At 41.2% G+C, this 25278-nt stretch overlaps 1 protein-coding gene across 1 annotated transcript in view; it reads right to left on the bottom strand.

Annotated features, from left to right (window-relative positions):
- Positions 1-1999: 1999 nt before the first annotated feature.
- Positions 2000-25278, bottom strand: part of SLC15A1 (solute carrier family 15 member 1) — a 43343-nt gene continuing 20064 nt past the window's right edge. The window contains exons 11-24 of the mRNA XM_048494113.1: positions 23754-23840; positions 22398-22487; positions 19167-19211; positions 18881-18913; positions 18703-18791; positions 18046-18127; positions 14044-14166; positions 12947-13093; positions 11734-11783; positions 9072-9179; positions 8114-8207; positions 6417-6563; positions 5533-5640; positions 2000-2775 (exon numbers count right to left, since the gene is read on the bottom strand). Of these exons, the coding sequence (XP_048350070.1) occupies positions 2581-2775; positions 5533-5640; positions 6417-6563; positions 8114-8207; positions 9072-9179; positions 11734-11783; positions 12947-13093; positions 14044-14166; positions 18046-18127; positions 18703-18791; positions 18881-18913; positions 19167-19211; positions 22398-22487; positions 23754-23840 (1398 nt within the window). The 3' untranslated portion in view covers positions 2000-2580. The remainder of the gene's footprint in view (positions 2776-5532; positions 5641-6416; positions 6564-8113; positions 8208-9071; positions 9180-11733; positions 11784-12946; positions 13094-14043; positions 14167-18045; positions 18128-18702; positions 18792-18880; positions 18914-19166; positions 19212-22397; positions 22488-23753; positions 23841-25278) is intronic.

Below are 25278 nucleotides of genomic sequence, written 5' to 3'. Positions count from 1 at the left end.
ATCAATTGAATATTGAATTTTTTTGCATCTATGCGCTTTATCATGATTGCATTTCTTCCTTGGGATAATCACCTATAAGTTTCTGCTGAAGCTATCTAGAGTCTGGAACCTGTCTCACAATTACTAGTTGATGAAGACCAAAAGGTTGCAAAAGCCAAATGAGACCAGGAGGGAAAGCACATACTCATACTCATCTCACCTGTTTTAATGTGTAAGGTGGTAAAAATCCTATAGAATTTGTAGTGTTTATGCTATGAAGTAGACTAACAGTCTCAGGAAGCAATAGAGTAGCTGATTGGTACACTTCCTACTGCTCCCAAAGTAACTGAAATGAGCATGGGTCATGTTAGAGCTTGATTTATGAAGTTCCGACTACACATAGCTACCAACATTTAATGACTGTCCAAGGATTCTGAAGGCATGTAGCTTCATATGGAAAGCACTACTTATGAGAGAACAGTGGAATTTTTTTTCTGTAATATATTACAACATAATGAAGGAGGTAAATTCCTATAGGGTACTAGAGAATGGGGGAAGGGGAGTGGCTGTCTACTTAAATACATGACTGACAGGAATAAATTGAAGAAAAGGAAGGTGGAAAGTTGGGTTGTTAAAGGAGGCAGAATAAAGACTCATTGGATTATTTCTGTGATTGGTTTTATTCATTAGAGGACTACAACGGACAAAATTCTGTGTAAAATAAGTCTTCAATTTGTAACTATGTTATCTCTTCCCTCTCCCTTGCAGAACAGGCAGGTATCACACCTGGCCACAATTTAAAACAGGAGTTCTATGGAGACTTCCTACATTCCTTCCACCCTGCCCCCTCTACTCAAATAATACAAACTTACATTAGATCCAGAGGACAACTGAAAAAAGATATGAACAGACCACCCAATTGGCTGACTTAGGCCCCTTCCGCACATGCATAATTGTTTGCAAATGGATTTTGCTATGTCCCACAGTAAAATCCAGCTGCAAAGGTGCATTGAAAGTGGATTGAAAGTGCATTATTCTGCATGTGCGGAAGGGGTCATGGCCAGGGCAGGTAGTGCCTGTGAACACAATCCAAGAACAGGGATCTGTGACAGTCTACCAATAGCCTTTCATACATGAACACGTGAGCCAGCCAGGAAAGGATACTGCCCTGGCTGGGAGATAGTACAACCTGCTTCTGTCTCTCTCACGGGTTTTCTTTACTCTTACCTGCCATACATCTCTGGGATAGCACATGACAACAATCTAGATAATTTGATTAAAAGACATTTTAATTGATGTTAACAGAAGGGCATGGAGTCCTATGATAGACGTGCTTTGAAATGATCACTTGTGTCCCCATTTCAAACGGATCATGTTCAAGAATAATATTACTCCTATAATCTTAGATATCAACATGATTGTATTATTTTTCCTTGTGTGAATGTACCCCATTACTAGGTTGCCCCTGATCACTGGTAGGTGATGTGAGGGGTAGGGTGGCCTGATCCATGTTAGGGAGTACAGCAACTTTAGCGGGGTACAATGCTGTAGAGTCCACCCTTCAAAATATTTATTTTCTCCAAAGCAGTCTGAGCTCTGTAGCCTGGAAATGAGTTCCACCTGGAGGCTGGCATCCCTTAATCTTCCATCCGACTCTGCACTTTCTCACTGGCATCACTGGCCTTTAGATTGCTCAGAAGGGAAGTAATCACATTTTTTCTAATACTCTGAAGTGTGTAATATCCTTCAAGAAGAAAAAATAATAATCCAATTGTCTGTGAAACAGTAAGCAAACTACCTTGATATATAGTTCCATGTGACCGTAAAGCCACATGAAATTGCTAACCCCTGCTCTAGATTTGTTCGATCTAGCATAGTCAGGGCTATATTCAAACAAGACAGCTCTGCTTCAGGAAGCATTAGTGTCAGAATGCTCCACACTCAGCTCAATTGACATGAAACAGAAAGCCAGATTTGTTCACTCACTCCAAAAGCAAAGTCAAAAACAGAATGGTTACAATTCAAGTTTTATTTCACCCGCCTTTCCATCTTCACAATGCAAATCTTCTTTGTTCTCCTTTACCACAACGGCTACACACGAGCAGAGCTCTTAGGCAGAAGGTTATGAAAGCCTTCTCTACTAACACCAGGGTGATAACATTCAGCAGGCTCAGATATATATTTTCACAAAAACAGTTATGCGTTCATTATTTGCATGGCAGCATTAAAAAAGCCCCTTAGGTGTGTGTAGTGCATGGGGGAAAATGTGTCGATCTGGGAATACCTGCTTTCCCATCATATAAAATTAAAAGGTGAAGTGTATAAAAATAATACTTGGAAAGTCCTCTCAATGTAGCCAAGTGCAGTTGGATTGAGATACCATTTTTCTCTAAAGTGCAAATTCAGCAAAAAAAAAAGAGATTCTGGGCTTTCCTCATTTTCATCACCAAAAGCAGTCCTGTGAAGGGTGTGTGCTTTTTGACTGCACTTTTATTCATCCTTGCCAAGTGATGTGACAGCATGTGACACTTTTGGATCTTAGCCTGGGAATGCAGTCGGCTGGATGGCAGTTTACATTCTTGTTCAGACTTGGATATAAGTTCACAGCTGACTCTGTACCACTGGGACAGTTCCATTTTCATGAATAGGTTCTTTCTTTTCATTCTCCTTTTTCTCTTCCTCTATGAGCTGGGCTTCAATCTCAGCTGGGTCCACATAGGTGTAAAAATAGGCCATAATGGCAAAAATTATGGTCACTGCAAGAAGCAAACCTGCAAACAGAACATATTCTGCCCACTGTGAAATAAAAGATAGAAAAAAGGATTTTAAGTATTTTTTGTAATTCAATACGCTACTTTATTACTAAAGAAAAATTATTAATTAATCTAATAAATCTAACAAAGGCAACTACAAAACTGCTTTGCGAGTCTCAGAGTTCCATATTAACCATTTCATATTCTAAATAGAAACATTGGTCCAATTTTTGGATGCTTAAATATGGTGACTGCAACTGTAAGGGGCCCCAGGTTTGCAGAAAAATGTGAAATCTAAAAAATTTGAGATTTAAAAATGATAAAAAGAGCTCCTGCAGCTTTAAGAAATGCATTGCCTCGGTGGTTGTTGCTAGGAAACCCAGCATTCCAGGGTTGTTTATGTGAATAAAAGGCAGGGAGCAGGGTCCTTTCTAGGCCTATTTTAGCCTGAGAGAGGATTAACTGGAGCGAGGTTTAGTGTTGCCTTCAGGTTGGGAAATACTTGGAGTTTTTGTGCTACAGTCTGAGGAAAGCAAGGTTTGAGGAGGCAAGAATTGCTGGCAGAGAGCCCACCCTCCAAAGCAGCCATTTTCTTTAGGGAGATAAATCTCTACCGTCTAGAATTCAGTTGTAATTACAGTTCTTCTTCAGACTGTAGAGATCAGTTCCTCTAGAGAAAATGGATGATTGGAGTGTAAACTCTATGGCATAGTGCTCCCCACTGAAGTCCCTGTCCTCCATCCCCAAATCTCTAGGAGTTTCCCAACTTGGATCTGACAACCCTACTCCCCCAACCCCTACCTGTGGCCTAGGGGATTTGACAACCTATTTTAAGGTCCCACCTGAGGGGTGGCAACCACAGGGCCAGCAACAAGGTCTGGATAACTTGGTAGCACCTGACTTGCATTGACTAAACCGGACTTAGCAACTTGCCACCCTATGAAAGTCAGTGTGGTGTAGTAGTTAGAGCTTCAGTGCAGGGTCTGGGAGACCCTGATTCAAACCCCATCTTGTCATGGAATCTCACTGGTTAATCTTGGATCTGTCACATGTTTTCAGCCCAACCTATCTCACAGGGTTGTTGTGAGGATAAAAAGGAATAAATTATACTAGTTTAAATTTCTTTGGTCCTCACTCTAGAGATAAACTAGTTTTCAAAAACAGAGGTAGAAGGGAGTGGGGAGATGGAAAACTTAAGCCAGAAGGGCAGGTAAAGATGGGCTGTCTGTTGGGTGACAAGGAGACAGGATTCCAGGTTGAGGGAGTCGAGGTTAGGAAATTCCTGGAATTTTGAGAGGCGGGGCCTGGGGAGTATGGGGCTTGAGGAGGAGAGGGATCATAAACTCAACTCTCCAAAGCAGTATTTCTTCCAGGAGGCCTGCAAACCTCATGTGGGGGCTGGAGATCAGCCAAAACTACAATGGCTGTCCAGACAACAGAGATCAGCTCCACTAATCTAATACAGTTTACCAAATCTCAAGAAAAGAAGGAAGGACCTTCCAAAAAAAACTTTGGGAACATCAGAGTTTGTTTCTTGCCAGTCACAATAACTGCATTACAACTTCAGCTTATTTTGCACCCATTCTTCACCAGACCTCAGTATACCATATTACATTTACATTTAGGACTTGTGTTCTAACACAGACTTCTATTCAGTGGCGTAACTAGGGAAACTGGAGCCCTGGGCAAAACCTGAGTTTGATGCCCCCCCAGGCGCGTGCCCAATGCAACGCGCACCCCCCCTTGTAGCTATGCCCAGCGGCGTATCTAGGCAAACTGGAGTTTGGCGTCCCCCATGGGCAGCCACCCTCCCCCACTGTGACCAAACAATGATTTTAACACCAGGTTGTTTCAAAGTCACCATCACATTATAGAACATGTCCCAACTCACAAATCTGAGCACAGCAATAAGCCATGCCACACAGCAGAAATAATTTTTGAAAACATTTTCAAAATGCTTTCAAAATGTTTTATTAGTGCTATGAAAATATTTTATGGTGTTGTATCCAGTACCCGCAATTGGGGGAAACAGCATCACTTTCAATGTTTCAAAGGAGAATCTGGGCTCCACCCCCAAAAGCATCATTTTCAATGGTGTTTAAACTAGGGAGCCCAGATTCTTCTTTTAAATCCACCTTAAAGGGAGAATCTGGGGTTCCCAGTTTAAACAACATTGGAAGTGATGCTATTTTGGGGTTGATTCTCCCCTACCCTGAAACAGCATCACTTGCAATGTTTAAACTGGGGACCTCAGATTCTCCCTTTAAATCCATGTCAAAGGCGGGGGGATTTAAAAGGAAAATCTGGGGAAATTTGGGAGGTGCCTGCTGGCAGGGGTGCAATTGTTAAGCTAGCAGCACCAAACTTTCAGGGTACCTTTAGGAGACTCCCCTAATGATACCACCCAGGTTTGGTGAAGTTTTGTTCAGGGGGTCCAAAGTTATGGACCCTCAAAGGTGTAGCCTCATCTCTTATTAGCTCCCATTGGAAACAATGGGGGATGGGGCACCCCCTTTGGGAATCCATAACTTTGGACTCCCTGAACCAAACCTCACCAAACCTGGGTGATAGCATCAGGAGAGTCTCCCAAAACATCTCTGAAATTTTGGTGCTGCTAGCCTAAAAACTGCGCCCTCTGCAGGCCAAAAATCGAAAAACACTGAAAATACAAAAAATCCCACAAACAAACCTGCGCCCCCCACAGGGCTGCGCCCAGGGCAACTGCCCACTTTGCCCAATGGGAGGAACGCCTCTGCTTCTATTTATTAAATTTTCAATATTAACCCTGATTTCAGTTTACCTGTTGGGTAATTGTCGTAGCTCCAGCTACAATAAGAACAATTATGTTGCCCACAGCCACAGTCAACAGCCAGCCAGCTTGTAACACAGACTTCATATTGCTGGGTGCCTGTTGAAACAATATATATTATTGAATTGTTTTGCATATTGGGACTATATTTCAAGACAGACACATTAGCCGATCTATAACTGGTTTTCTAATGGCTGGGAAATTCTTAGCTATAGGTCAGAATTTATGGACAATGAATACATCTAAATTCACAGATAGGTGGCATATTCATCCCAAATAGATGTTTTTCAAAGTTGGGATACTCTCCAAGTTTGCAGAAAATTATGAAAATTAAAAAGGGGAGTTTAAACACTCCCAAGTTTAAAAAAAACACTGAGATGAAGAGGATGCCAGCAGCTGCTCCAGAGGGGATAGTGGGGGAATGCAGCTAGAGTAGAAGGTGAGAGGATTGCCCAGCGGGGAGGTTGATGGGGAGAGGAGCAAGGGTGGGGATGAAAGGAGTGCCAATGATGTGGGGTAGGTGGGCAGAGCTGCAAAGACAGGAGGAAGCAGAGTGCTAAAGATGGGAGATAGGAAGGGACGCACCTTCTCCACATGTTTTTTGTGCGTCTGCATTTGTTAGAACTTATTCTGGTACAGCGTACAATTCTGGATAAATTAAGCTAACACAGCATTTGCAGAATCTTACATTTTTTTAAATACAGCAAGACATTTGTAAAACAGCCACCATCATGAAAATTCACATGGTTCAAAAATCATCTAGTACAAATGTGAGAAAGCTGAACTCCATGGCTTATTAACAGTCTTTCTATGAAAATCCCTTTGTGTTATCTTCTCAATAATAAATCTATATCTTCAGAAGCAAGGTCACTCACCTGGTCATATGAAAATGATAATCCAGTGACTGAGAAGACAACTTCAGCACAAGTAAGAATGAAGTACTGTGGGATTTGCCAAGCCATACTGACAGTATTGGCTTGAATATCTTCAAAGTATCTGATACGCAAGTCAGTGCTGTTACACTGAAATTACAATCAAATTCCATATTAATGCACAAAGCCCTGAAATGTTTTGCACATTTAAAAAGGCAACAGTTTTTTCCTGAGTGTCACACACATAACGTTACAAATGTCTTACAAGCTCCAGCAAAAATCAATGTTTTAAACCCTCTAGATGTAAAACAATAAAATGACCTGAAATGCTCCCAGTTTCAAGGATCTCTGATTAACACAAAATCACTAGTATGAACAAGCAAAAGTCCCAAGCCACCAAAGTATCCCTATGAACTTGGAAGAATCAAGTGCTCTGCACATACAAAGGCAGATGCTCCTCAATGCAAGTTAAGGGAGATCCATGCAACCAGAATGTACACGTGAACTTCGACTGTGAGAAAATTTTACATAGGAAGCTCTCATGAATGAAAATGTTGACGTTCTGAGTATATTAGCAAAAAGTCTTTATGCTATAAAACGGTGAGTTAAAACTACTACTTCTATATGGGCATTTCAGTCCTAAGGCACATCTGCCTCCAAGCCAAATATCGAATCGAATCCCTTTAATGGCATATAAATAATTCAACATCAACACCAACACCACAAGGTAACGACAGCCTTTACAACTTTGTGTGAGTTAAAATAGCGGCATTAAAAAATTTAGCCACGGCTTCCAACAACTCGTAGCTGTGGCTATTTAAAAGATACATAACCTTCTGGTCATCTGTAATACCTTTGTTCCCTTGCAAGAAAGGAATTATGTGCTTCTTCCTCTCTATCTCATAGAAGGGACAATTCAACAGCATATGAGATACTGTGTCCACAGAGCTCATACGACATGGGCATTTCCTGTCTTTATGTGGAATTCCAAGGTGGCGTCCAAGACTAAGGGAAGAAGGCAGGGCATTACACCTGGCTAAGGTGATTGCTCTATGCCACCGGGCCTCAACCAGGAGATAAAGATACCAGGTTACGGTTAACCTATCCAAGGGTATTCCCAGGGAGATCGGGGAATAGGTCTTATTAGCTTCTTCTAGTATCAGTCGAAACTCTCTGTCAAAAAGTCTCTTTTTGATAACCCCATAAACCTCCTGCTCTGTTAACATTAGTAGGTCCTCCAAGGGGATGCCCAGCTCATTGAGTTTGGCTTCGATTTTAACCCACCACTGAGTTGTGTGGAGAATGGTGAGTCCCTGGGATGTATAGTCCAGTTCATCCCAATTAAAACAAATCCTGGCCCAAAACTTGAATGTACGGCACCAGACCAGAGTTTCCAGCCAGTGCTGGCCTTTTTCTAAGCACAGGGCCGCATAGGGGATAGAATGGGGCACGCCGAGGATACAGAAAGTGTGACTGGACCCTTTCCACCTCTCTGCTGCATGCCCCTATCCAGATGGGGATCCCATAAAGGATTTGGCGACTCACTTTGGCATTAAATGCTCTCAACGCCGCGGGAATGTATCCTCAAGCCAGATATCCTTCACTTCAATCACTATGTCAGAACAGCATTTGGCACAATTCTTATACAGCAGTGCAGCAAGCAACACAATTCTACAATTTCCTCTTTTTTTGCAACTTACCCCTTCTACTATAATGGTATAAGCACTACCATACCCAAACGTCATAGTCTGGCCTTCACAAGTCTGGTTATCAGTGTCAATTGTAATCTTTTTTCTGAAAAAAAAAATTAATCTACATGACTAATTTAATTCACATCATAAAACATAAGTCTTATTAGTGATGAAAGTCAATATTAAAACAAAGGTATATCAAAAAGAAGAGACTGAATACTTCCCTCCTACAATCACTGCTCTGGTTTAATTCTGCTCCCCACCCAACCACCTCAGTATTTATGCTATCGAGTCACAAGCATGGCTGGATAAGAGGAACTCAGCATGGTTACTGAAACCTCCCAATGCTTATTAGCCATATGGTTTCCACCCAGTCTGAGATCATCTCCATTGGCTTACCCAGGGTATTCCCTGGGGAGTTAAGGAGATGATACCTCAACAAGACCACCAACCTATTAAAACAGCCCAGCCATTAACCTACACCATGAAAGGGAGGAAAGGCATGCCAAAACATCTTCTGTAGTTTTGACTCCAGTGGCCTTTACGGCTACCAATATGTGGGAGTCTGTTTTTCCCTTCTCAGCTGCCTCCACCCAAAGGACTTTCTTTACAAAACTTGTTTCTTACAGAAACCAACCAATTCACAATTTCTGGTTAGCGTGGGATGATCATTAGACATGGAATGGAAAACAGCTTCAAAAACCAAGATGCTGAACACCATCCTCACCCAACAATAATATTCACTCCTCCCACTGCCATAACTTTAGACCCACAAACTACAAATATCACTCTGCTAACATATGGTAAACTGGTAGGAGGTATCGCCTTAAGTCCCACTATCCCCTCTCCTGTACTCTTATTGCCCCCTAAAGTGACAGCACCTATTCATTGCCAAAACTAAGCAGAAGCAACATCAGTGGACAGAACTGAAGGAACCAATACAAAATGAAACAGCTGAAATACTTACGCTCCTCTTTTGAAAGATGAATAATTGCTGGCAGAGAAATATGTCACTTCTCCAAAATTAAAACCATCCATAGTGATATTTATGGTTGAATGCAAGTTGTTTATAAATCTATATAAAAAAAGATAAAAGTATCAGTGTTGTACCAGCTTTATTCAGCCTTATTGGTACTGAACAGTTCTGTCTACAATTTCCACATCCATTTATACAAAGACTTCATGAGATAGGAAAGTTTGTGTAATCTAGGTTTTAATGTTGTTGTTCCACTGATGTCTGCATGAAATTTGAACCACTCCCTATTAATAGTTTCAATTTATGCCCCACTATTATGGCCATCTTTGCTGCTATTGGAAGATAACAAAGATGCTGTCTGAACAAATGTATGGTTCATGAAGGGTCCCTCCCAGATGTTCAGTAGAAAAACTTTATAATTAAGCATTGCTGTTACTGGGACTGAACAGTAACAGCTAGAGTGTAAGGTTTGGTTACTTAACAAGACATGCTCAATATTTCAGGGCCAAAACATAGCCTATCTATTTACTAACAAACTGTGAAATTTTCTGTAGTGTTGATTATTAACTTCACAGGCCTCCAAAACTCACTTTCCTCCACAAGTAACACCTGGAATGGCTTTTGGGAAGCATATTCCTTCCTCCTGGACAAGTCAATATGTCCCAAAAAGTAACCCAGAATATGGCACTCCAAAGGTGGTTGGTGTAAAGTGACCTTCATATGCGTCAAGTTTAATCTACTTGACCAGCGCTTGACTCTCTCTTATCCAGTGAAAAACCTTTTCAGCTAAGCAAAGGAACCCAGTACTCAAATATATTTTTGCCAGTAAGAGACAGATTCTGTCAGGGTTTGTAAAATATGGAACTATCCTCCTGATTCTCTCTGTGTTCTGTCTGAAGTCTGATTCCACACTGAAAAAGCCAGATACTTAAACCAGACAAGGTACAAAACTTAAGGTCACACAATGTAGCAAGCCCTCTGGAATTTTTAGACATTTGTGCATTTTAAAACTCTTTTAGTGTAGAATGTCCACATTACACTCTCCCTACTCAGGCTCATAATTTCTGAAAAAATGCAGATAACATTTCGCTGATGCTACCTGAGGCCTGAAATATAGCCGTGTGGCAGTGCCAGATGGTGGCAGGACTGCAAAGATTTTTATAGGGTTCGGACTCTTTGACAAAGTTGCTTCTCCCTTTCATTAAATTTGTATTATAAGTTGCTGGAACACTGGCATGGCAATATGTATTTCACAAGGCTGTCTTGAGACTTCCCAACTGACATTTAACTTCTCTAGAGTTAATACTGTTGAGAGAATTTTTAAAAAATTCAGTATATTGATATGCCACAAAATCACCACAAGTCAACCCCAAACAAGCATAGCATACTTTCTCTCTGTTCACCATTGCATTATTTAATAACATACAAAAGAGCAAAGACACTAGGCTGAACTAAGCATCACAGCAGATGACTAATGCCAAAATCACAGCCCTGTTTATCTCCCTTCTTCTTATCAACATGTGATAGGATATTGTGGGAATCCAAAGCTACTTGGTCTTCCCTGTCCACCTCCATAATTCTAAACAACACCCCAGGGCCAGCAAAGGTCTCAGATGAAAGAAGGGAGAGAGCTCACTGCACATTGGTCTATTTCTTTTCTTCCCAAGTCTTCCCTCTGCAGCCTGGAGAAGACCAGGAGTCTCCTTTCCAGCCTGCTGTTTGGCCAGGCTTAACTGCATGAATACCCAACAGCCCAGGGGCGTAGCTGCCAGGGGGCAGGGTGGGACACGTGCCGGTGCATGGGGGTGGGTGGGTGTGGCGGGGATGCAGGGCACACACGCACCCTGGGCGCAGTTCCCCCTCGCTACACCCCTGCAACAGCCATCCCTAACTTTCCACACCTGTTCCCCATTTGTTTGATAGCTTAGACAGTCTGGCCCAGTTATGGCTATGCAGTTCCATAAAAGGGCTGCTTGTCACTGTACCTGAGATATGCATTGCCATTCTGGCAATGTTGGCCTTCTTGCCATCCAAGTGACTACAGGAGCTGTCAACAGCCCAAAGTTTAAGAATGTGGCTGTGGCCAGTTGCTGTAGTCCAGGTAAATCAAAAAGAAGGTCAAGTCCCAAACAGATATTGACAGCATTGTGCTTACCCTGTTTCCCCGAATATAAGACATCCCCGGAAAATAAGACATAGTAGAGGTTTTGCTAAAGTGTGAAATATAAGGCATCCCCCAAAAGTAAGACGTAGCAAAGTTTCTGTTGGGAAGCATGCCCGTCAAACAGAACACCAGAGCATGCAGCTGTGGGGCGGAAAAATAAGACACCCCCGAAAAATAAGACATAGTGCATCTTTGGGAGCAAAAATTAATATAAGACACTGTCTTATTTTCGGGGAAACACGGTAGTTTCCCTATCCCCACAAGACAAGTGGAAGAACAGGGAAACCTGTAATAAAATGATGACACAGAACACATTAAGGACCCCTAGATGTTATTCACGAAGAAATGGCAAAACAGGACTGTTTTTAGCAGCATCCTACTGCATTCTGTATCAGTCTCCATTTCCTATTCAGCAAAAGTAAGCATTTGGAGACTTTTAAAAGATGAAAAGTCCCTAATAATACTTCATATATATGTAAAACATATTACCTGATTTTATTGTTTCCTTGCTCTGGTTTTACTGTGAGACCATCCTCAAGCTGGTGGGAAAAGACAGTGGAAGTAAGTAGAGCACATGTCAAGATGGTAGATTTTTTTCCCATCAGATGTGATAGCTGAACACTTGCATACAGTGAAGTTTTCCGATTTTTCTTCTTAGCATTGCCTGTTTCATGCTTTAACAAACAGGAATGCACTGCACCAAGATTGCTTAACGTAAATTTAGTGAAAAAGACTTCTTCGAAATTTACAGGTTCAAAACATAATGAAAGAGTACACAGAGGGAAGGAATTCTGGGAAGGGGGCATAGCTTGATGGTAGAGAATGGGGTCTGCATGCAGAAAGCCTTGGGTTCAATCTTCCAGTTAAAAAGGGTCAGGTTAACAGGTGATGGGAAAGATCTTAATTTGACAGCCTCTGTCAGCCAACGCAGACAAGATGACCTGGATAGGCAGCTTCATATCTTCATTAAAATCATATACACAATGTTCTAATTACGGCCTTAAGAACAGGGCACACACAGTGTTCCTGAGTAGTTAATACTGATGTAGTTGGAAGTGGGCTATGGGCTTTCTTTTGGAATGCAGGCACTGAGAGGGAGGGAAAATTCTCACCCACTCACACATACCTGTGCCTAAACCACAAATGTAGTGTTAGAACAGTATCAGTTCCACAGGAGTAAGCTATGCTAAAGAAAAGTATACTGTGGCAGCTTAACTTTTTTTCTTCATACCATAGATATGTAAGGCTGCCAAATGACAGATCCCCTACAGGCATCTGATGGAGCAGACACCATTTCACAAAAGCTTTGCCTAAATTGAAAAAAAACCCCGGTTGGTCTGTAAAATGCCACAAAACTGCTGTTCATTGGTACCAATGTTAGCCATACAAAAGGCTAATCATGTCCCCTAGTGATCAATATCTGAAAGCAGCTATTCACCAGAACATAATGTTTGTGTATCCTAACCATGGTTAAAGATTGGTTAAAAAGTCAGAAGAATCAGACTGTTTTAATTTCTCCCACACTGTTAGTTCAGAAATACATTGAGTCAGCTGTAATAATTTCTGAACAGAGCTAATATCTGCAAATGCCATTTATATATACATAAGTTTTATATAAACCAAAATATAAGCAAAAAGAGCATATCAAAACAAGAGAGGAACACTAGAGACTGGTTTTGTATTAGCCATTAAAATTATTTACCAGCTCAGCCTGAATCTCAACCACATTTGTTATTTCAAGGGTGTGACGTTGTTTTTCCACAAATGTAAATTCTTTCCTTATAGCTGTAGTATCATAAGTTACACTGACGTCATGTAAGTCTGCAGTGTTAAACTTTTCGTAGATTGTCTACAAATAAAAAGAATGTACAATTAGTAACAGACCTTTCATGTGTCCATAGATTTATTTAGACTACTTTTGAATTCTGCTGATTAAATAAATTATACTATTTGAAGGATGGCACAAAACCCCATTCCTGCCTTTGATTCGCCAGAATTCTTATTATTAAAATAAGTGGACTGTTTGGTTCATCTCAATTTGTTTCTACTACTATCTCAAAAAATGTCAGCTCTGGGGGAGAAACATTTTGTTTCCCAAGAATAACTCCAGTGACACTGAATTAATACTCAATTTGTTTTTTTTAAACTTATACAAAGGAAAAATAACCACTTTTCCTGTGATCCATCTGAAAAATATGTAAGAGTTACAGTGAGCTTTAACTGAATAGGAGGGGGGAATCAAAATTCTATTTTGGGATGTACTGTAGAAACACCAAACCCAAGACATGAAAAATTATGCTTTGCTTGCGCTCTTCTGTACAATTTTTCATTGTAACAGTTTAAGAACAATAGTTTGGAGCAACTTTAAACAGAATCTTGGATGGGTTAAGGATCTAAAAACTGGGTCAAGTCAGGGAAACTTAGAAAAGAAAAATGAGATTTAAGACACACTTGGTAACAGTCTTGAAATGTCTGAGTTAAAAAAAGAAATGGATAGTTGTTTTAAGTAAGTTGCTATGATGGTAGCTCTATTTTGCATAGAAATAGGGTATGCACCAAAATAAATTTAACTTTTATTATTTCCATTTATCTCATTTTGACTCTCATCTCCAAAGAAAACAATACATTAAAATAATTTAAAACCTAAGAATAAATTGTGATGTTGTTCAAGATCACTAACCTCTACATATAAATGGAAGAAATATACACCTACCATTAACTAATTAACAACAGGAAAAACTGTACCTCACAAAAAAATGTAAAATTTTGAAGTTACAGTGGAAATTAAAAATAACTTACTGATCCCAAAGAAGGCACATGAAGAGTTTTCCCAGTGTTAAAAGAAATTGTTGCATTGCTGTCCCCCAAGTTTAATACTTTTATTTGGGACTGGCCTGGTTCAGGAAATGTTGGGAGAGTTGCCTGAAGGAGAAAGAAACAAATAGGTGTTGTGCCTGTGTCAGATCTGATCTATCAACATTCTTCTGGAAAGAGAAAGATCAATAACCTGTCTACATTCTAAAGAACTTGGCATAAAAATGCCAACGCCTATATCCACTACCACCTTACTTACTGTTCAAAGCAAAGGAATCTCTGGGCCCTTCCCCACTTACCTTATGCCAGCAGTTTCTCGTGGAAGTATCCGGCGGGGTCCCGCTGGGTACTCCCCACTCCTGGGGCTGCGACAACGCTAACCGCCCCGATGCAGCCACCAGCTCTCGTCCTTAACGCTGCGGTTTTCAGCTCCTCTGAAGAAACTGAACCTTTTTCTTCAATAACCTCGGAGAGCGCTGGGTTGTGGGGAAGGGCCGGTGGTCACCCCGGGGTTTCCGACTTCCGACTTCCCGCCACTCTGAGTGACGTGCCCCATCCCCGGTCTAATCACGCTGGCAGGCAGGTGCGCACTCGCGTGCGCATGGCCGTCTTCTTCCCCCCATTTCTTTACTGGTATTGTAGGCGTCCTGCTCGCGGCCAGCCTTGAGCATGCCTTACGCGGCCATTTTCACTGCTCATTCGGCTATTCGCATATCATTCGATTATTCGATTCATTACGATTATTAGTTCATTCGATTATTCGTTCATTCGTTTGATCTGAACATTCGAGGGGGTGACGATCTTCGCCAAAAGGGAGAGAGGTATGTTTTCGTTAGCGATCTATCCAGCCCGCACCCTCGCCAAAAGGCGAAAAGCTGCCTGATCCCATACGCTGCCATTCGATCTACTGCGCCTGGAACGAAAGTGAACAGGGGGTTCTTCGGCATGGTCAAAGCAATTGTGATTTCCTCGCGACTTTGCGGACAAGGTTGTGGATTTAAAAAAAGCAAATGTCGAGGTATATGGGACGAGGCGTGCCCCGCAAGGTTTTGCAATATTTATGGAATTGTGGCAAGGGCTGACTGTGCGTTGATGATGTGGGCTTGTCTTCCCCGCTCGCTTTTAAAAAATTTGTGAGACGTCCGAGCCAGCGGACAGACTAATCGGAGGGCAGATCTGCCCTGCCCATCAACGGCACACGGACCAATCAGATTGGAGTGATTGGAGACCCGCCCTGACCACCAACGAGTAGCGCGCGGCCGTGGGGGAATGCAAGAATTCTGACGCCGCGCCAGGTTCGCGGTTTTCAAAAGGTCTTCCGAAGGAGCCGCTGCAGTGGGGACTGTGACTGCGCGCTCAAAAACGCCAGCGTTTTACGAAACCGGTAGGCCTGCGCATTATTTTAAAAGTGGGGAAGGGCCCAGAGTTATGCTTCCTTTGTTCTAAACATCTGCTACCTATATTGTTACCACAATTGCTGCTTCTTTTCTATGTCCAATTCAATACAACCACCTTTACTTCATGACCCCTCTTGTACGTTATTAAAGCCACAAGTCATCTTCCTGGGAGCCAGCATGATGCTTGAGTTGATTCAATGCTTTTTTGTTATTAATATAATAAGTAGCAAGAAGGCCTTTTAAACCAATGGAGGAAAACCTCTGGAAAGAACCCTCTGAGTCAGAGTTTATTGTGATGGCGAGAAACCAACCACCCTACCTTCTGCATTTTCCTATAGTCCTGTGACAGACTGCTACCCTTGTAAGTGACAGGTCATCCCAGCCCTTGAATGGGACCTTCAAGTGGGTTGCAGGCATGGGACCTTCAGGTGGGCTTCAGCCACCAGGTGTTTGTTTGCTGCTTTTTGGAAGGTTGTTCTGCTTAGGTGCTTGCTATTCCTGCCTTTCTTTGAACACAAACTGAGGTGACCAGTAGGACAGCGAGGTGAGATCATCAAGGAAACCCAAGGATTCCTTTCTAAAACCATAAGGTCCAGAGATTCTGGCTGTTTATCTATCACACAACTGTGATGTGACTTTCAGCAAAATGCTTACAATTCAGTGGATCTGGAAAAACTGAACATCACTAATCAAGGAATGCCACTACACTCATCTTTAAGCAATATTAAGCGGTCATTTAAAATAATTCCTCTTCAAGAACAGTATGAGATTTATGCATCTCTGAAGTCCCTATCCAAGAGAAAACTTAATGGCCATCAAGTGCCAGCCAAGAAGCAACTATTCAGCCTTGCTAACCAACCTCTTCTCTGTTGCTTCATGTACAATATGTCTTTTTACAGTAATTTTAAATTAACTTTTTAGCACCTTTGAAAAGCTTTGGTAATGAAAAGTGGAATGTAAATTATCTGGTTAAATAAATCTAACAATCCTTTTTATCTCTTTTGACAGTAATCAAGAACCTGACCTAACTGTAGATAAAAGAATAAAACAGATTAAATCGAAGATACATTTAATCTTAATGCCAGATTCACCTCTTCAGCCTGACTTTAAAACCACTTTCCAGTTCGGCATCAAAAACATCTGCCTTTTCCAAATTAGAACTGGCCAAATACGTATAAAAGCTAAAAAATCAAATGGAGTGTTGTTTGAAGTATAGCTGAGAATTTTTAAAACTCTGCTGAAGGTTATCTTTAAAATTTATACTATTCATAACACCCTCAATCCACACAAAGACGTGCTGTGATGGCTTTCTCAGCTGAACAAAACTTAACATGCATCTTAGATCACAATGTACTTATGTCTGTACCCAAAGGTACAGAAAGATACGATTCTGATTATGCTAATTTCATAGCCTGACCTTTTCTCACACAAAGATATTTGATTGTGTATCCTCATAAACATAACAGTGTAATCACTCTGTCTTTGCTAAGTATTATAATGCCTACTAGCTAATTGATGTCCTGATCCAAGGTGGTGGTGGGGAGGGAGCAGCGCATGGCCACACTGGTGGATTTGCCCTCCCCAGGGCACTTCGTCTGGCAGAAGGGTGAAACAGTTGGCATGCAGCCACTGCAACTCTCTCCAGCACAGGGACACAGCGTCGTACACAGCACCAATGCCCCTGCGCTCCTGTCACTGGGCGGGCCAGGGGCATGACTATGGGGGGAACCAACTTTAATCAACTCTCTCACAGACGTTCACCCCATTGTGCCACCAGATGGGGCCACCAAAAACACGGCATAAATCTATTCTGCCCAATAGGGGCTTCCTTGTGATACGGAAGCTTTTCAGCTTTTTAAGCCCCCCCCCCCCCATTTCGCTGGAAAGCTCTTAGGAATGGCAGGGCAGCACCACATTGGCACTGTGGCCCACTGCTCCTGAGTTTGGATGGGGTTGCCCAGCTCTTTTAGCAGAGATGTTGGGGACTGCAGGAGAACCTACTGGCTACGTTTTCCCCCTGTCAACCAAAAAACCCCCTAATTTTTAACTACTACTTATTGTTCCACGATCAGTCCCATTTGCTGTACGTTTCTTGTTTATCCATTTCATTCAACATAATTCAGCTCAGAAACAAACCTTTCGTGGTGAGACAGAAGCATCACTCAAACCTAGTTTCATGTTCCATTTCGGTTGCAGGATTTGGCATTTGTGTTTGCAAATTGTGTATACTTGTTAAATTTTTTTAAAAAATTGCCCTCATACAATATCTCTTCTCTTCTAGTGAGGTCAAAATGAGAAAAAGCAGCCCAAACTGGAATTTAAATCCCAAGCCCTTATCACATCCAAACACAAGAAGAAACCCCTTGGTTGAAGTTTTGGTGTTGCCAAGTGCCATAAAATAGCAACCAGAATATGATTTTCAAGGCAAAAGATGTTCAGAGGTGGTTTGCCATTGCCTTCCTCTGCATAGCAACCTTGGGCTTCCTTGGCGGTCTCCCATCCAAGTCCTCACCAGGCTGACCCTGCTTAGCTTCTGAGATCTGACAAGATTAGGCTAGTCTGGCCACTCAGGTCAGTGATGTTTACTTACATCTACTTTCAGTTGCACCAAAGCAGCAACGATAAAAGCCAAAGCAGCCAGAAACATGCCAACTGCCATCTTCCTCAGAGGCCTGGGGAAAGGAAGAATGAACCAAGAGGATATTTAGTAACACGCTTCACTTGAACTTCCAGCTGTTCTTATCTAACCCACGTTTGCTTCAAGATCTCCAAAAAAAATCACCTTTCGCCTTTCAACACATCATAGTTAATTAACTTTGCAAGAGTGTTAGCTGTAATTATGGTTACTGAAACACTTGTCTGTCTGTAAGAGGTCACTGACTTGTAGCTAAACATATCCATAATGTGTATTGGTAAGTTAGTTAAGTCATACATCTTGAAGTGAAACGTCTGTATTTCATTACCGGCCAGCTACACTGGGCTAATTAGTACTTGGTTAAACCTTTGTTTGCTCATCAGAAGACTGATAATATTCTCAATTTCTTTCCTACAAACCAGTTCTCCTTTTTCATCTTTCTCTTTTAAGTTTTATATACCAATTAATGTGAAACAAATCAAAATTATATTTGCACGAAGCGATATCGAAATGCTTCTTTTTATTTTCACTGCCACTTCTGTGTGCCTCAAAACTAAAGACAAAACACCCCAAGCAGACTTAAAAGCTGATTCCAAACATAAATTCACTTACGTGAAATTAATGTGACACTTATTAATTAGTGGATAAACCGCCATATCTACAACTGGGACCATTATAACAATGAGAATCGGGTTAATAGTCTGGTGGGAGGGGAAAGAAGAAAATTAGAAACTTTCAAACAACAAATATGCTTTTTTAAAAAAAACATTAACGTAGTAGTTTACTGTACCTGCATCTGGTCTGGCTGAATCTGAACTGAGCCCTAAAAAAGAGACAAACACGTGTCTTACTTTCAAAATACTACAAGTGCTCAAAAAAGTAAGCTTTAAATATCATTGTCAAAATCAAACTAAGGGTATCTGGCTAGATAAATAAGTTTCTACAAACATATAATTCGTAGTATCAAGAGCCATCACCACAGTGCGTGCTCCCAATGACAGCACAACCAGTAAAGTCTGCATTTTTGCAAGTGCAACCAGAGTTGATTGTGACTCATAAGTTTCAGAATAACTTACAAAATCTCCATCCATTGTTGTTGCTTGCAGTGTCCATCTGGATCCCTTAAAAACAAAATATGAGAAATTTCTAAATAATTATAACCTTAAAACAGGGATCTGATGAATATCAAGATTTATATGTGTGCGAGCATACGTGCCTTGACTCTATGCTTGGGGGAAGGGCAGGCAAGAAAGCAAAGGAATTTAAGGATAATTAAAACTGGCAAAAGGCAAGAAAAGCTAATTAAAAGTTTTGTTTGACTACAGTCTTTGAGATAATAAAGTAACATTTGACAAATAGTATCTATGGAAACACACTGTTCAGTGAAGATCAACTTTACCTTCTCTTACACTTTGCTTTATATGTTTAAATTAGTAAATTAACAAAATTACTTTGAATGGTTGGGCTAGAAACCAAAACGCATTTATGTAAATGATGAGATGAAGTGTTTGCATTTATACACCCCCTTTCTCTCCTGTAAAAAGGTAGTTTCCCCTTCAGTCGTGTCCGACCCTGGGGTACCACTGCGAGCAATGATTTTATAGGCAAGCCTCTTTTGTGGGGTAGTTTGCCATTGCTTTCCCCGGCTATTCTTTACCCCCTAGCGATGAGCTAGGTACTCATTTACCGACCAAGAAATAGATGGATGGCTGAGTTGACCGTGAGCCAGCAGGGGGCTTGAACTCCTGACCGTGTGAGTGGCAGTGCAAGCACTTAACTACTACGCCACACGGCTCTTTTTCTCTCCTGTAAGGCGACTCAAAGAGTCCTACAAACTCCTTTCCCTTCCTCTTCCCACAGCTGTCAGCTTGTGAGGTAGGCGTGGATGAGAAAGTTCCGAACGAACTGTAACTAACCCATGGTCATCCAGCAGGATTCTTGTGGAGGAGCAGAGAAATAAATCCAGTTCACCAGATAAGAGTCTGCTGCTCATGTGGAAATCAAATTCGATTCTCCACATTACAGTCCATTGCTCTTAACCACTACACAGTGCTCTTTAATACACATATCTTTAATACACAAAGATATATAAGAAAAAAAGATACACATGAAAAAAACAAAATGTGTGTCTATGGTCCTTTCCACACAACAGAAATAAACTGTTTTGCAGCTGAAATATAAAACGTTTTCTGCTGGAATTCTGCACAGCTAACGTTTGGAAAAATGTTTTATTTTTTCCTCTCAAAGTGCTTTTTCCCCCAAGTCACTTTTAAAAGGTCCCCTGCTTGCTCAGCAAAAAGCAGGGCACATTTAATTTTTCCCACCTGACTTACCAGCTTCCACTTTTGACTTCTCTGCAGCTCGTGCTCGCCATTTTCTGCTGCTGCAGAGTCTCTGTGCCTGCTTTGTTTGCTGAAGGTTTCCCAGAGGTTTCCTCTGCTAGCAGCTCATCTGCTTGCTATTTCCATTTAAAAAGACATGAAGAAAGTTTGTTTTACCTGGAGATCCCACGTATGTGCTGTTTTTCCTTTGTTTTTTGTTTTGTTTTGAGAGAGCTGTCTTCTTAGCTACGATGACATATGAGAATTGCAGCTGCAGAGGACAGGTCTACCCATTACTTTTAATCTCAGATAGACCTGTCCTACCAGTGATTGAAATTAATGGATAGACCTGTCCTCTGCAAAGGACAGATCGACCCATTGCTTCTTAATGGCAGGTAGAGCAACCCTCCGAGCGGCTGCAATTCTCATATTGTGAGTTCATAACTAGGCAGACACCTCCCTCAAGACAAAGAAAAAGATGACTGGAGCACAGGATCACCAGGCAAAACAAACTTTATTCATGTACTTTTTACAGTGGTCCATTCCACACAAAGGCTTTAAAACGTTTGCAAAATGTTATGAAAACATTTTGAAAATAATCATTTTAGGGTTTTTGTTCCGCACTGTACTTTTAAAGATGTTCTCATAATGTTTCAGCTGTTCAAAATAAAATGTTTTGGCTTATCTGCACAAAAAACGCTTCTATTTTTGTTTTAATACACATGTGTGGATTCAAAGACGTGAAGGCTGAATTTTCAAAGCTGTGCCGATTTTCTGCTTCTCTGATTGGATCTTACTGTTGCTTGCCCTCTGATTGGATGTGACTGTTGCTGCCCATCTTCTTTGATTCTGTAGTTCCCTCACTCAGATCAGAGAAGAGATCCTATTGGTTGAGACTTTCAGGAGCGGACCTGATTGGTCCACCCCCTCTTTTCTCCACCACAATACAGTACTCTACAAACAAATTACAACCCAATCCTACATAAAAGTAATGGGATTTTAAATAAGAATATAACAGTACAAGAATATAGTACTAATAACCACGAGAATCTGCCTCATCGAGGATTCAGTGGTTTGAATATTCAAGTTGTCTCCATGGCATCGAAACTTCCACAAACAATTTTAAAAAAATGGAAAATAGCATTTTCCTGCAATGAGAAGTCTACAATGAGTTTATTACTGTATGTAGATGAGGAAAACCACAAATGGCCTCATTGCCAGGGGAGAAAACAAGATAGGGGAACATCACAAAATGATGGCTGGCCAGAGAATCAAAAGTCTAAGAGCAGAACAAAGGTGGAGAAGACTGCAAAAACAGGCGGGAAACACGATATGTTTCCTGCTTTCTGCACAGGCAAGTAGGGAACATTTGGGAAACTTTTCAGGGAAAAATGCATTTTCAAAATGAAATGTTGTAAAAAACACACACGACATTTTCAAAATGGAAGCTGTGCAGAATTCCAACAGGAACATAAGAACAAGCCAGCTGGATCAGACCAGAGTCCATCTAGTCCAGCTCTCTGCTACTCGCAGTGGCCCACCAGGTGCCTTTGGGAGCTCACATGCAGGATGTGAAAGCAATGTTTCATGTGTCAGCCTTAAAAGCAAAGGAAATGTTTCATGTTTCAGCCTTAAAACGTTTCATGTGTGTTGTGCAGAATGGACCAGTGAAATTGCTCATAGATTAGCTATTAGCAGAGGAAACCTCCGTGGGAAACCGCCAGCAAATGGAGGCAGGGACAAAAAAATGTCCTGCAGCATAAAATGGTGAGCACAACAAAATGAAACTGACAAGCTTCAGTCAGCTAGCGGAGAGGGGGGAGGTTGTGAAATAATCATTTTGGCTGGCAATGCTTTATTTTTCCTGTGCTATGTGGTAGAAAAAAAGCCAAAAGGGTTATTTTTAAAATGTTTTAATTTCTTTGTGCGGAATGGACCCACGAGAAGCACGGTCACCAGTAACAGTGGATAGTTTATCTAAATTACCTGCTGATCAAAGAGCGCCCAAAACATAGGAAGAGGAATGTACAGGAACAATACTCTCAAGACCATTTTGATCTCAGTGATAAGACGTTTCTATAAGAACATGAAATACAAGTTAGGACATTCAAAAAATACACCAATTTAAAACATTCTCTGTAGAATGACAAGAAGATTTTCTATGTGCATAATGCAACAGGAATCTGTTAACAACTAATCTCCCCCTTCCCCCACAAGACCTTTCAGAAACTAGCTATATGTAAGAAAGATCTATGGAAAGTCACTTTGGGGGGGGAAGCAGAGGGTGCCTCATTCACCACCACCCATTTCTCTATCAAAATGGCTCTCCTATAAAACTTATTAATCACCAGACTCTTGGAACATATAGGTAAGGACTAAGGTCACTTTAACAATACATTAAGAAAACCATACAGTAGGACAGCAGCCCAAATGGAACTCTGACCTACAATAATTATAAGGCTGATAAGGGAACACAGGCTTTTTGCTCAAGAAACAAAGTTGAAAATTCCAAGCTGTGAAAAAATCTGGTAGTCTGGCCAAAATACTGGGTTTATTACATAAGATCTCAAAAGGAAATAATCCCTGAATGCCTAAAATCTGATAGCAAGTTAAACTGATCTCATCCAGATCAGGAGAGCTCAAGCCAAGGAGCTTATTGTTCTCATTTAAAATATTCTATCTCACCTTATCTCCTTAGACTACAGGTGGCTTATCAGGAAAGTGGCAAAGTTGGCAGGTTATAATAGAGAAGCCTTGACTGTATACAAACTTTGGAGAGGAGAGAACTGGTTATGGCTCAGAGACATATAGGCTCCGAGTCCTACCAATACTTTATGCACAAAGCTGCCTCACTTTGATTGAACAAGTCTCTCTGAGAGTTTGAATCTCATTTCTCTCCCCCTTTACAACAAGCGCTTTTTGCTCTTCTTGTTCTGCTGTGAACAATGACATAAACCATTAGACTTAGAATCAAGAGGAACAGGGATATGATTAACATTATGAGTCACCCAGAAAAACCTATTCTTTGCTGCCAAGTCACATCTGACTTATGGCGACCCCTGGTGGGGTTTCAAGGCACGAGACATTCAAAAGTGGTTTGCCATTGCTTGCCTCTGTGTCAAGATCCTGGTATTCCTAGGAGGTCTATGACATCTGACGAGATCTGACTAGCCTGGAAGTACCCAGTCACAGCAGAGAAACCCTAAACTATAGAAAATGGTATTCCTTAGCCATATGCTCTGGACGACGTCGATATACATATCATTCAACAAGAATATGAATATGCCAAGTAATGTAAACATGCTATAAAATGGATCAAAACAAATAAAAAGCACAACTTACAGTGTATTTCTCTCTAGCCCAGTCCAGCCAATGTTCCCTCTTGGGATAGGCTTTGCTGCGATATCTAAATCTGTTTCTGATGGAAAACTGCAAAGAAAGAGCATAATAGTTTATTTTTCAATTATACCTTCATTCAAATGTAACTTATGGGATGAAGTAAGTTTTCCTATTGTAGCTTACTAACTGAAATATTGCTAACCAGATGTTGTACCTTTCAAAAGGTGGTGCTGCAAACCTGCCTGCAGTGCTATCCTAAGCAGAGTTACACCCTTCTAAGTTCACTGACTTCCATGGGCTTAGGAAGGGTGCAACTCCAGCATTTTGGTTACTTCACCTGAAAAGTATTTTAAGTGAAACAGATGTGGTTTGCAGAGGTGTTATTTTAAATAAAAAATAATTTCACCATTCATGCAACTATGTTATATAAGCGGTTGTTGTTTAAGGGGATTAGAATGCCCTTTCTTGATGTTTGAGGCAGACATTAATGACAATTTCAGGATGATGCTTGAGATGGGGTGGGACCTAGAAATTTGATGGATACAGAGACTTCTACCAAGGAAATGTTCCATTATCTTTAAATAGTGGGTTGGATCCAACCTGCAATTTTGTACAAACCCAGGTCATTGCTCTACCACAGAAGGATCAGAAGTCGCACACTACCGCTTGAATCATTATATTTTGCAAGTTTGCAGAGAGTCAGGAGAGCGGGAGCCTTTTTGACCTCCTGGTCATTCTGTAAGGGGCAGGTTGTTCAGTAAGGTGGGGGCCACAATAGAGAAAGTACATGTATGAACAGTTGTTGATTTAACACACACACTCACACTTGCAGGCTGTTCCCCTGCAGACAATGAGAAAAACTGTCATGGAGGAGTAGTGGAGGAGAGGTAGTCCCACAGATAAGAGGGATCAAAGCTATTAAGGGCTTTGCAGCCAATACCTTAAACTGAGCCTAGTAACAAATGTGCACCCAATGGAGCGTCCGCAGAATGGGAGTAATATGCATGCTCTGTCAGGTGGTGGTGGTGGTAGTAGAAAGTGCCTTCAAGTCCTAGCTGACTTATGGACACCCCATGGGGTTTTCAAGGCAAGAGGAGAGCAGAGGTGGTTTGCCATTTCAATTTGTGAACGTTTAGCCAGTTAATCAAATCAGCCAGGCTTTCTGTACCACGTCACCAGGAGATTTGGATGAGAATATGTAGAGCTGGGTATCATCAGCATTTTGATAACAACCAACCCCCAAACTGTGATGTGACCTGAGGGCTTACTTTGGTACTGAAAAGCATGGGGGTAGAATTACACCCTGTGCAACCAATGTACTGAAAGCCATGCATTCTTTGGAAAGAATAATGTCTATTTTGGATTATTCTGTAGTTTACAGAAAAAGGCAAAGTGGATTTGAGAGTTAACAGATACAGATATGGAATAAAGTCATTATATTGTAATGCACAACATTACTAGTTCTCTTAAATGTAGATACACTGACAGATTTTTAATGAACTGAATTCATTTGAAACCAAACAGATTT

This window comes from Sphaerodactylus townsendi, linkage group LG04 (assembly GCF_021028975.2).
Source record: "Sphaerodactylus townsendi isolate TG3544 linkage group LG04, MPM_Stown_v2.3, whole genome shotgun sequence".
Taxonomy (NCBI): domain Eukaryota; kingdom Metazoa; phylum Chordata; class Lepidosauria; order Squamata; family Sphaerodactylidae; genus Sphaerodactylus; species Sphaerodactylus townsendi.
The sequence above is the reverse complement of the archived record's forward strand: the minus strand, read 5'-3'. Positions and strand labels throughout refer to the sequence as shown.